The 14,440-nt window shown below is 21.7% G+C and overlaps 1 protein-coding gene across 4 annotated transcripts in view; it reads left to right on the plus strand.

Annotated features, from left to right (window-relative positions):
• Positions 1 to 14,440, plus strand: part of LOC122508634 (protein cycle) — a 58,439-nt gene that overhangs the window by 24,807 nt on the left and 19,192 nt on the right. For 3 of the 4 annotated variants that reach the window (XM_043622125.1, XM_043622109.1, XM_043622102.1), the window contains exons 3-5: positions 6,226 to 6,687; positions 10,444 to 10,515; positions 12,851 to 13,088. In XM_043622125.1, coding sequence (XP_043478060.1) covers positions 6,479 to 6,687; positions 10,444 to 10,515; positions 12,851 to 13,088 — 519 coding nt within the window. In that variant the 5' untranslated portion in view covers positions 6,226 to 6,478. The remainder of the gene's footprint in view (positions 1 to 6,225; positions 6,688 to 10,443; positions 10,516 to 12,850; positions 13,089 to 14,440) is intronic. The other variant, XM_043622118.1, reaches the window with a different exon arrangement.

Raw genomic sequence — 14,440 nt, forward strand, 5'->3', positions numbered from 1 at the left:
TTTTTGACTTTTGTTTATAACTTTTTTTTAAAAATGAATTTGGACAATTGAAGTATATGGTTGGAAAGTCCTGTTTAATAGGAACATTTTTTCTGTACAAAGTAAATTGACAGGTTTAAAAATGAAAAAGTTATAAAGATTTAAAAAAAAAAAAATTTGTAGTCCAGGTTGGCCATTACAGTCAAGGTCGGCCATGTTTAAAATTCAAAGGGCATTAATCTTTAAAAAATAAAATAACATGTTTGGAGTTACGGAAAATTGATTCTTTATTGTTTACAGTTTGTAACTTAATGAAATAACAAAATAATAACAATAAACAATATAAAAAAATAAATATAAATAAAAAAAAGTTTTGCACTAAAATATTAATAAAATTAAATAAAAATATTAATAAGATGATCAATTATATTATGAGTTATACAAAATTGCAGTTTTTGCAAATGAAGTAGCTCGTCCTCATCTTTGCGCATTTTAAACACATAGTGGCCGACCTTGACAGTAAGTAACATTACCGAATTGTTGTAACCATAAAGAAATACGTTTCGGGATTCGATTTTTTACTTTGTTTTCCTTTCAACCATGAGTCCCACAAATTTTCTGCATACTTGCTTTCACGATTCAATTTGTTTTTTATCTTTTATTAATGGTTTTTCACATTATGCACAAAACTTTTTTTGAGCTTTTTTTGTACCGACGTCACAGAAAACACAATTTTCGATTTTCCGAAAATGTAATTGAACAAAAAGTTAGGTTTCACTAAGACAAGCTTCGACAAAAATGCGCGTAGGTGGCGCTAGTGAACTTGACAAAAAAACGCGAGTGGCCTACCTAGACAGTAGGCCAACCTTGACTACATTCCCCTACTAATTACTTAGAAATATCCCCTTAGAAGTTAAAAAAACTATTCGCTATTAGTAAAAAATATTTCAAGTGTGAAAAAAATACAAAAACAAAATTGTAGAATTCTACAAAAATTTGTTTACAAAAATGTTCAAGACAATAATTATGAAAATAATAGTTGTACGTCTAGCAATTGTTTCTTTTTTACTTTTTGGATATATTTGTAACACAGAACGAGCGCATTTAATTTTATTTTTTAATACTACATGAATAATTAATTATAATAATTATTCATAGTTACTTATAATAATTATTAATAATAACCAGATAATTATTATTAATTAAGTAGTAATGACAATTATTAACGATAATTTATTAATTATTACTCTCTAAATTTGAACTAGAAAAATGTTCACTGAATTAGTGACTGACTGTTTGCTTTTGATTTAGTAAATTTTACTAATAAATAAGTAGAAATAATTGTTTATTAGTAAAATTCACTAATTAGTAGAAATGACTATTAGTAAAATTTACTAATTCCAAAGCAAAAAGTTAGTTAATAATTCAAATTAGTAAACATTTTTACTAATTCAAATTTAGAGTTATTATTAATTAATGATAATACATTAATTATTAATAATTAATTATTAATAAATATTAATATTTAATCGACACGAAAGATGTCGTTATTAGTTATTTTCTTTAATTACATTAAGTAATTAATAAAATTACTAATAAATAATTATTAAATAATTAAAAATACCTAGAAAAAAAACACTATGACCTTTAGCAGTTCCAACAAAACTTTCAGTTCCTGGAGATAAAAAAAAGTTTCCAATTCCCGATTACTAAACACCTTCTAATTAAGGACTAATTAACGGAAAAAATTCATTTAAATTGTTCATCTAACATTACTATATAAGCGCAGATCTACTTTCTTCCAAGGAGAATAAATACAAACAGTAGTATATTGAAATTCTCATTAATATTTTTCCCTTTTAGGTATTTCTAACAATTTTTTAAATCCTTCTTCCTAATGGGCAGTGTGTGTGTGTGTATATCATTGATTTGTGAATAAATCTCGTAGAGTTAACAGTATGAAATTCAGTGTGATTGTCAGTTGTGAGATTTAATAGTGACGTTTAGGCGGTACTGAAATAAGAAAAGGCCAAGTATCACGATTGGGGCGTGTAACAAGTTCCCTCTACATTTATTTATACTAATAGAACGTAACGAGCGCATTTTACGCGCCAAAAGATTCGAGCATTCTTCGAGAAAATAATTGACTTGTGAATTATTTACAATATATTTTTTTTATAAATGAATATTATTATTATTATTATTATTATTATTATTATTATTATTATTATTATTATTATTATTATTATTATTATTATTATTATTTCATAATATATTTAATATTACAAAATATAATAAATATTATGAAATAATAATATTATAATATTAAAATTAGTTTTTTAAATGCAATTTATTCTCAATACAATATTTCTTTAGTAATTGTAAAATTTATTGCATTATTTATTTTTCAAATCTGAATCAATTAAAATTAAAGGGCTCCTAATCTAGCGTCGACGCTGAGCGTCGAAAATAGTTTTCGAATTGAATTAAATTTAAATTTAAACCCCCAAAGTTTGATGCTGAGCGTCGAAAATAATTTGAAATTGAATTCAATTTAAATTAAATAAATATTTGATTTTAATTTAATTAAAATTTAATTTTAATTTAGCTCCCAGAAGTTAGCGTCGCCGCTGAGCATCGAAAACAATTTAAAAAATTTAATTAAACTTATGATTAAATTAAAATTTAAGCCCCAGATGTTAGTGTTGACGCTGAGCGTCGAAAATAACTTCCAATTGAATTCAATTTAATATAAATTTAAACTCCCAAATTTAGCGTCAACGCTGAGTGTCAAAATGAATTTAAAAATTTTAATTCAATTAAAATTTCAGTCCCGGAAGTTAGCGTCGACTTTGAGCGTCGAAAATAATTTCCAAAGTGAATTCAATTTATTATAAATTTAAACCTCCGAAAGGAATAAAACAATTTTAGTATTTAGGTTAAAAAAGTACTCTGAAAAAGTTTTAAATCCTTTAGCGAATAAAAAAGGTGAGATCAGTAACATTTGCACCACTAAAAACCTCAAATTTAAATTAATCCCAACGCTAATTTCAACGCTAAAAATTTTTAACTATATTTAAAAACTCAACCGATTTAAATAAATTAAAACTTCAACTGATTTAGATTTAGAGAGTACATTGACGCACTAAATATAAGGATTTGAGGATAAACAACATTTTTTTGAATGACCAGAAAACATTATTGTGATGTCATTTGTACGAATGTAACCTATGGATAAGTAGAATTACGTTAATCGTTAAAGTTACATCATAAACGCGGAACTATATACACTTGCACTTCACCGATGCAGATAAGTGGTTGACCTTGTAGTGACTGACATTTTTTTTTTTTTTTTTTTGCAGAAACATTGCAAACTTATAAGCTTAGTTTTCGCGCTGATAAAGTTTGACGACAACCAGATCAAACTAATTACACGTTCATATAATATACATATGCAAAAGTAAAAAATTAACAAAAAAAAATAATAATAATAATAATAATAATAATAATGAAAAACGCAATACGCAGGGAGCATTAATTTCAATGATTGATTGATAACGAAGAAGAGTTATTTTCAACTCAACAACAAATCATGAATTTGCGAATGAGAAGTTTATTTTTATTTAAAAAAATTTTAATTCTATTTTAAAGGAATTGAAATGAAAATTTCTTTCAATTAACAAGGAATTAAAATTTAATTCAATTTACAAGGAATTAAAATAAAAATTTAATTCAATTTGCATTAAATTAAAATTTAGGCCCGTGAAATTAGTGTCGACGCTGAGCGTCGAAAATAATTTACAAATAAAATTCAATTTAAAATTAAATTAAAATTTAGATTCCAGAAATCAGCGTTGACGCTGAGCAATTTCAAAATTTAATTCAAATTAAATTAAATAAAAATGCAAATTTCATTCAATTAAAATTAAATTTAACTTCAGGTCCCAGAAATAAGCGTCGTTTAATTTTAATTCGATTTAACTTGAACCTAAAAACTATTTAGATGCAAATAAATTATTTTCTATTAATTATTTTTTTTGAACAATTTACAGCAACGAAATTTTTATTTAAATATTATCTAATATTTCACAATAATTACATAATGACCCTAACAAATTAATACTAATTACTCTCGTCATAGGAATAATAAATAAAATGTAGAAAAAATAAATAAAATACTTAAAAAAATAAATAAAAAATTGAATAAAAATTTTTCAACTAATGAACTTTTGCTCTATATTGACAATGAAAAATAACGCAAAATATTTATGTATGTATGTATAAATAGTAAATTTGTTACGCAATAGTCATGGAATCTATCAATCAGAAATAATGAGCAGGACTTTATATATTAACAGTTCATCTCAAGAAGAGAGAGTAAAATGTGAATAATGAAAACGAAAGTCACTGGTTACTTATCTCAGATAAATGAGAAGTGATTTTCATCACTTAGAACTTAATAACCTACTTCATTGCAATGTCAATAGAAGACGTAAATTTTAATTAGATATATGATCTCATTTACTCTTTTCATTCTTTTTTCTAAAACAGGAAAGTATTTACTACACGGAGAAAAATAATTGGATAGATTATACTAAGTATTGGATAATGTATCTATTTTTGATAGACTCTGGAGCGCGATCCGATTATTAAATCTCAATTTTACTAATTCCAATCAGAAATAAAAACAACTAAAAAATTATTTATTCTATATTCTGTTTCACACTATTAATAAATAAATAAAAAAACAAATAAAAAAACAAATAAATAAACAATAAATAAAATAAATAATTAGTTAATTTATAATTATTGTATAATTAATTAGGAATTAAATTTAACAATAATAATTAGCTTCATTGATAATTATTTAATTTTGTATTTAATTATTTAAACAATAAATTAAATAATTAATGCATCAATTATATAATTTATTTAGAAATTAATCATTTAAACAAAAAATTATTTAAATAGAATGATTTTTTTACTTATTCATTAATTATTTAGTTGAACAATAAAAATTAGTTTACTTAACATTTATAGAATTTAGTAATTACTTAAAGAAGTTAGATATAAAGTTAGAATAATTAAATAAAAAATAAACTAATTATTAAGTTTAATAATAATTAATAAATAGTGAAATAAATAATAATTATTTAATTTATTCAGCAATTAATCAGTTTAACAATAAATTAAGTAATTAGTACGTTTATTAATCATTTAATTTTATTAGTAATTAATCAGTTAATCAATAAAATTAATTAATAGTTAAATTATAATAATTATTTTAATTATTAATATTTTTAAATATTTAACAAATAAAATAATTAATTCTGCAATTAGTTAAACAATAAATTAAGAAAATAGTTTATTTAATAATTATTCAATTTATTTATAAATTGATCTGCTAAAGAAAAAATTAAATATTTAGTTCGTTTAATTATTTAATTTATTTAGTAATTAATCAATTAAACAATAAATTAAGTAATTAGTTTATTTAATAATTGTGCAATGTATTTATAAATTGATCGGTTAAAGACAAAATTAAATAATCAGTTCGTTTAATTTACTTAGTAATTAATCAATTAAACAATAAATTAAGTAATTAGTTTATTTAATAATTATTCAATTTATTTATTAATTGATCGGTTAAACAAAAAATTAAGTAATCAGTTCGTTTAATTATTGTTTCATTTATTTAGTAATTAGTCAGTTAAACAATAAATTGAGTAATTAGTTTATTTTAATAATTATTCAATTTATTTAGTAATTTTATTAAATAGTTAAGCAATAAATGAAATATTCAATTTACTTAATAATTCATTAATACAAATGTACTATAATAGTAATAATATACTAATTATAAAGTTTATTGTTTAATTAATTACTTAATTAGTGTTGTAGGTTGTTAATTTATTAATTATAATAAATAATTTAATAAAATAGTTAAATAATAAAGAACAATAATTATTTTATTAGTAATTAGTTATTTATAATAAAATAATTAGTAATAATTTATTCTATTAATATAGGGCACGGTAAATAATATTTACCTGGAACAGCGATAACTTTCTCTAGCATAGCGAAACTTTTAATTAAAACAATTACAATTTTTCGCTAATTTAATTAAATTTTATAGCTGTTCCAAGTAAAATTTTTTTTCGTGAGTAATTATAATAATTTCATGAAACAAAATATACACAAAATCTGAGGACTTTTTTAAAAAAAAAATTTCTATTTAATTTGCAGAAGTTCCTGCTCAACAATATATTTTGGCGACATAGGATCAGGAGTGGGGGAATTAGTGGGAACGACAGGGGGTGGCGAGGGTCTTGGGGCAATCCCAACCCCCGGCCAAGTCAACATAAGTCACGCGAACGACACCGCCGGAAATCTCAAAGCGAACGCTGCTGGAAATACCATTGACACCACCGTCAACACTTCCCCTATTACAACAACATCACTACCTCAAACTATTGCGGGGAATAAACCCCCCCAGCATATGGAGGCAACCCCCCCTTCTATGATCAACGATCAAACTATTACAACCGATCATTATTATCAACGTCACCATCAACAACAACAACAACAACAACAGCAACAACCACAACAACATCGACGAAATTCGGGAAATCAAAATATTCACATCACCACTGATGAGCCAACTGATGAGTTCAGTACTGACACGAAGAAAAGGAAAATTTGTTTTCAGTAAGTTGGGTACTTAATGAAAAATATTTCGTTAATAATTAATAATAATAATAATAATAATAATAATGTTTTAATAATTTTCATATGACAAAATTTTTGTGGAAGAAAGCCAAACATTTGGTTCATTTAATAAAATGTTTGGGTAAATGAACCAAACATTTAATTCTGTCAAATCTGCTTAAATTATTAATTTTATTACAACTAAAAATTGGTTCATTCGGTTCGAAAATTAGAAAATTTTTTAATTCTATTATTTTTAAAATTGCTAATTTTATTTAAAAAAAAGGTAGAAGTTAGCCGCGCGCTTTGGCGCACGAATTATTTTTCGTTATTTGATTTAATTAAATATTTATTTGCTAATAGACAAGTAATCGATTACTTGAATAAAATAAATTTTTCTCAGTGTAGTCATGTTATTATAATTTAATAATTATATTTTTATAATTAACAATTATAATATTTCATAATAATAAAAAAAATTTATTTTTTGTTTGAAAAAAACCGAATTTTACCTAATTTTTTTATTGAAAAATTTAAGAAAAGCTTTTGAGAAATCTTTGCAATTTTCATATAATAATAATAATAATAATAATAATAATAATAATAATAATAATAATAATAATAATAATAATAATAATAATAATAATAATAATAATAATAATAATAATAATAATAATAATAATAATAATATCTCACTTTCTGGGGCAAATTAACAACGGTCGAATTATTATCCTTTCATCTCCCAAAGTTGTTTGAGATTAGAGATGAAACTATAATTCTCAAGAGTAATAAACTTCATTAGATGAGACGAATACAAATTCATTCGAATAAAAATATTACTAAAAGTCAATTAGTATTAGTAACCGTTTAAACTAATTCTCAGACAATAATTATCTCTCTAAATCTACTGAATTAGTGAAAATTCGTTGATTAATTTAAATTAAGAGAATTTAAATTTAATTGAAAAATTAAATTTTATTAAACTATTAAAAATATTAATTCAATTTATAATCAATTTAATTATACTCATTAAACAAATAAATAATTGTTTATTAAATAAACAAATTGTCACTATGGAATTAATTAAAATTGATGAGGCTGAAGGCCACAACGTTTTTAAAAACGAAAACAAAAATAAATGCGATGGTTTTTTTTATTTTTAATTCTAAATCATGTTATTTTTTAACAATTGTCTCGTAAATAACAATTAATTTCTTAAAAATTAACGCACATGAAAATTAGAGATGAATTTAACTTGAAAAATAATTCTTTTTTGATTTTTCGTTTTTAAAAACGTTGTGGACTTTAGATTTGTTAAAATTGACTAGTTCAGATTTAGAAAGTTATTAAGCAAAAAATATTAAATAAAAATTTTTTCACAAAATGAAAAATTCCCATACATTGAACAACTAACAAAAAAAAATCTCGAAACAAGTAAAATTATTTTTTATCAGAAAGAAAAATGAAAATTTTTCATCAAAATAAAAATTTTCACTACATAGTAGCTTTAATATGAAAAAATATAAATATATAATAGCTTTGATATAAAAAATATACATAATAGCTTTAACATAAAAAAATATATATAAAAAAATATTTAAAAAATATGTAAAAAATATTAGTAACATGTAAAATTAAATTATGCACAAGATTACAATTTGCCTATGTTATAATATTTATTAGCCTTCTATACATTTTATGTTATCAGGATGAAAAATCTTTAAAGAAGTTTCCTGTCTACATACATATATATATATGTATACAAAACTTATGATTATTAAGCAGGTCACTTGGTTAATAATATGACAGTTCGATTTTTTTTCTAAATTCTAAATTTCTCTCGCAACAAGTTTACATGAAAAAGGAAAAAGAAAAACATTTACTCATGTAATTATCATATAAATTCTCGTTCCGCGGCAAAGTTAAATAACACACTGCACTTCTACTTCGATCATTACCTATGTATCATTTCATAAAAATAATCATAGACCTGAAAAATAGTTTACTAAAAATATTTCAAAAAATTTTAAATATTTGCAAAAAAGAATTTTTCCCCTTGAAGTCACATTACATATTCGAGAATTACTATACACTATATTCATTCCTCGGTAAAAAATAAAATAATAAATTTTAAAATCAAATTAATTTTTTTTCCTTTTATTTATTTATTATTTTATTTATTTAAATAAAAGGATGAATAAATAAAGGCAGAACAAAAAATAAAAAAATAAATACATTAAAGAAATAAATAAATAAATAAAGGGATAAATACATAAAAGGATAAATAAATAAAGGGAAAAATAAATAAAGGAGCAAATAAATAAAAGGATAAATTAATAAAGGGATAAATAAATAAAGAGATAAATCAATAAAGGGATAAATAAAAAAAGGGATAAATAAATTACGGGATAAATAAATTAAGGGATAAATAAATTAAGAGATCAATAAATAAAAGGAGAAATAGATAAAGGGATAAATAAATAAAGGGATAAATAAATAAATGGATAAATAAATATAAAAGATAAATAAATAAAAGAGATAAATCAATAAAAGAATAAATAAATATAAGCGGGACAAATAAATAAAAGAATAAATAAATAAGAGATAAATAAATAAAAGGATAAATAAACAAAAGAGTAAATAAACAAAAGAATAAATAAATAAATAAATAAGAAATATAAGTAACGAAAAAACGAAAAAATATTTATAAAATATTTGAAGGAAATTTCTGTTAAAAATATGTGAATATATTTTAATAATTAAAATGAATTTCGTTTCTTTTTGTTTAAAATACAACAAAACTGGAAGAGGTTACGATTTAGAATACAACAGGTTTTCTAAAGAAATCTTGAGAATTGCAATCGATTACTATTTCTTGCTCATAAAGTGTATAACGAAACCCTTCGAAAACACTTTTCAAAGGAGCGAGGAAGCACTAGGAACTCGAACTTGTCGAAATTCAGTCTCAAAGGGTTAACCAGCTCTTTGAAGAGTCTAACTACGTAAGGGCATATTTCCTTGACAAGTAAACCAAGTTGACATTCACTACCAGAAATAAACAAAGATATAAAAAAAAAAGAACCACTGCATTACAATACCAGAAAAAAAAACTGTTTCTATACTAAAAAAAAGAAGACACCCAGTTGTATTAATTTTCTCCCCTCAAGAAATATAAGAACAAAAATTTATAAAGTGACAATAATTTTGACACTTGAAAAAAATATTTATTTTACTAATTAACTAAGTAGTTTAATTCTTTCGTTTAAATTAATGCACTAAATAATAATTACATTATCATATTAAACATTAAAAAAATTAAACATTTCAAAAATTAATAAAATTAAAATTTTAATTTTAACACACTGAAAATAATTATTTTATTTTAATAACTGACTACTTGTCTATAGTAAAAAAATTTACTTTTTTTATTTACAAATATTTACTTGAATCAAATAATTTTTATTTAAATCAAATTGTACTTGAAATAAATTTTATTCGAATTTTATTTTAGCACTCGAAGCAAATACCATTTAATTATGACTTAAAAATTATTCGATTCGAATAAATATTTATAGCAAAAATAAATAATAAATAATAGACAAGTAATTGTTTATTTGAATCAAATAAATTTTATTTTCAGTGTACCAGAATTTATTTCCTTAATTATTAATTTTTATTTACATTCGAATAAAAAATTTCACCCCCCCCCTCAATTTTTTTAATTCAATTTATATTAATTTTCTAATTTTATTTTAGAGAAAGAAACGATTCGCTTCTTGAGACTGGGGATGATGCCAAATCATTTCGTTCTGGCGATGACAACAAAAAGTGAGATTTTTTTTCAAATAAAAATTATAAAATTACTAAAATATTAAAGTACTGCAATAAAATACTAAAATACTGAGAAATGGAGAAACTATTGTTATAATATTTAGTGAGACAATTTAAATAATTGTTTTCTATTCAATTAAATATTTTGGAAAAATTATTTTTGATCAAGAGTGAATTTTTAAGGAAAAGAAAAAGAAATTCCACGTGGGAAAATATTAATTATACTTTGAAAGAAATGAGAATGATAAAACAATGCGGATGTTTTGCCTATGTATTTCCTCGGTTACATATTGCATCATAGTGGATCAGGAGACAAGGTAATAGTTACCTTGACCTACCTTCGCAACGTGGCTTCGCCAACAAATCCACTGTACTCACATAATTTTAAGATTAAACAATAATTACAACAATGAAAAATTCTATTTATCCAAATTTTTGCAATTTTTGTTACTTTCCACCGTTTATGGTCTATTTTTTTATTTATTCTTTATATTCGATATTTATTATTAGATACTATTATTATTATTTTATTATCAATATTGTTTTTATTTTGTTTATTTTTTATTTATTTAATTTATTTCTTATAAATATTGTTTATATTTATTATTATTATTATTATTTGTATCATTGTCATTACGGTTATTATATTCACTATCATTATTTTTATTTTGTTGTAATTTACACACTGTTTACTTTGTAATTATTTCCCTAAATTACTATTTTAATGTTCACTACTTTTATCCATTAAAAATTTTTATTAAATAAAGTTTTCCGTTTAGCAAATTAAATAAAACTATTATTAACATTACTGAACAAATAAAAATGTGCAAAGATATTCATTATAAGCGGAAATGTGTTATACTTTGTGAAAGTAGATTGCAAATTCTTAATAAATGAGTATATATGTATAATAATAAAAAAATGTAATAATAATAATAATGATAATAATAATAATAATAATAATAATAATTTAATTTAAAAAATTTTAAAATAAAAAATGATAAAATAAAAATGAAATAAGTAGTAATATTGATTCTAATATTTAATGAAGAATAATATAAACCAATGAACCTAAAGTTTTGAAAGTTTAAATTAACTGAAATTTATTTATTTCTTCTTCAAATTAAATTTTCATTACAGCACTTTTGAATCACTACCAAAATAAAATTTATTATGAAGTTTCTAAATGTAAAATTTGAATTTTCGAATTTTTATTGCAAAAAAGTAATTTATGAAAATATTTTAAATAAAAAATATTTTTTTCATTTGAATGTTCAAAAATTATGAATAATTAATAACAATAGTATTTAATGAGTATAATTTAATAATTTAATGACTTGAAAATATTTAATAACAATTTAAAAATATAAACCCATTTTAATTTTTAATTTTAAGCCCGTTTATACGAATAAATAAATAAATAAACAATAGTAAAATAAAAAGATAAAAATGAAATAAACAATATATAAAGAATAGAGTAAAAAATAAATTAAACAAAATACAGAGAATAAAATAAAAAAATAAACAAAATATAAAGAAGTAAATAAATGAAAACTGACGAAAATAAACAATTAAAATATAAAAAAATAAGAGAGAAAGAATGTTTCAAGGTTAGTGTTGCCATCTTACAAACTAATTATTAGAGGCAATGATTATTTTTATTATAATGGCAATTTGTGTATTCTTTTTTTTATAATAATAAAAGCAAATTGCATAATATTGATACTCATTTTCTACAAGACTGTAGATTGTTAATAATAACGGCTGCAGTAACAGTAAAATCTAATTTCAAATGGATTATAGGAAGGTTTAGATTACGTAAAATTGACGTCATTCGCCTTTATGTTGACAATCGGCTTTATAGTTATTTATATATAGTAATTCGCAAATCGCAAATTCATATTTTAAACAACAAAATAATTAAACTCCAAATTACAGAATTTTTCTCTAAAAAGAAAAAAAAAATTGCCACTAGTAGTATTTTATCATTTTACTAAAAATACAATTGAAAGAACAACAGTATTTCAAGAAATTTTTTATTAAATTAATTAAATCGTTCAATTTGAACAAAGTATGAATATTTATTAATTTGTAGAATAATAATAAAGCTTTAATAAAATAAACAAAACAAAAAATAATAATAAATAATAATCTATTAATAAATTAATTTAATAAATTATTAATAAATTTTTCATAAAGTTTTAAATAAAATTTATAATTTAAAATTAAATAAATAATTTTATAATTATTTATTTAATTAATTGAAAATTAATTTAATTTAATATACCTTCAAATAGAATTTTAAATAAAAATTCCGTTTTCTGTATTGCAGACAAAATCACAGTGAGATTGAAAAAAGGAGAAGGGATAAGATGAACACCTATATTACCGAACTTTCAGCAATGATTCCAATGTGCCATGCAATGTCCAGAAAATTGGATAAATTAACAGTTTTGAGAATGACTGTTCAACATCTAAAAACAATTCTCGGTGCAGTGACTTCTTACACAGAGGGTCACTACAAACCAGCATTTCTAAGCGATCAAGAACTGAAAACCCTTATTTTGCAAGTAAGTGCCTAAACTGACGAAGAAAAATCCTCACTTTTCAATGTTAATCTCAATTTACTACTTTAAATTTTACTCTAATTTATCTCCATTTTCCTAATTATTAATCAATTATAAAACTTTTCCATTCAGCTTCTTATTATTCAATTCCGAAAAATTTCAATTACCCTAATTATTATTCAATTGGAGAAAATTTCAATTTTACTTTAATTCCTTTAATTATTACTCAATTAGGAAAATTTTCAATTATTTTAATTTTATTATTGTGTCAATTTTCAATTACTCTAATTATTATCAAAGCAATTTTTATTTACTCTAATTATGACTCAATTAGGGAAACTTTCAATTACTTTAATTATTATTGGGGCAATTTTCAATTACTCAAAGTATTATTGTAGCAATTTTCAATTACTTTAATTATTATTAGTTCAATTTTCAATTACTCTAATTATTATTATTATTGACGTGAGGAAAATTTTAATTGACTTAATTACTATTAAATTAGGGTATTTTTAAATTATCCTCATTCTTATTAAACTGGGTCAATTTTCAATTACTCTAATTATTATTGGGTCAATTTTCAAATACTTTAATTACTATTAAATTGACGAATGTTTTAATTACGAAAATCGCAATAAATAGTCTAATTTAAATATAATTAATTAATGAAAAATAATAATTAACTTATTACTTTTAATTATTAATAATAACTAATAAATTATTACTGTTTAATAATAATAATTAATAATTACTATTATATAATAATAATAATTAATACTATTATATAATAATGATTAGGAATTATTAATTAATAAACAAATAATCATTCAGTTCCTTTGTTCCGTTTTTGACAAAGAGAATTATTAAAAGCTAATTTATTCGAAACATAATTAATTTCAATTATTTCTGTTTAAATAAACAAAGTAGTTTTTATAAACAATTTCACGTGATTTATTTTCCTTTTACTTTCACTCTCTCTTTATCTATCTATATCTCTCTTGTTTCCTATACATATCGAAACGTGCCGATTAATTTTGTTTGCAATATCAGTAGCTATAGACACAGATTAATCGTTAGGTGTCTTACCAACTAAATTGCTAACTTTTGTAATAATAAAACAAAGTCAATTTTATACTTCAAGATTTATTAATTTATCTGAATTTTTATCAAACTGAACTTGAATTTAAAATCCCTTTTTTCAAATAATTTTCCGCAATTTCCTCTATTTAAACATTTCAGAAAAGTGCAATTTAGTTAGAAAGTTAGAATCCGAATTTCGATAAAAATCTATTCCGATTTAATTAATTAATTATTTAATTAATTTATTTATTTAATTAGTCTAATATTTAGTTTTT

The sequence above is a fragment of the Leptopilina heterotoma genome, unplaced genomic scaffold, assembly GCF_015476425.1.
Source record: "Leptopilina heterotoma isolate Lh14 unplaced genomic scaffold, ASM1547642v1 Lhet_114, whole genome shotgun sequence".
Taxonomy (NCBI): domain Eukaryota; kingdom Metazoa; phylum Arthropoda; class Insecta; order Hymenoptera; family Figitidae; genus Leptopilina; species Leptopilina heterotoma.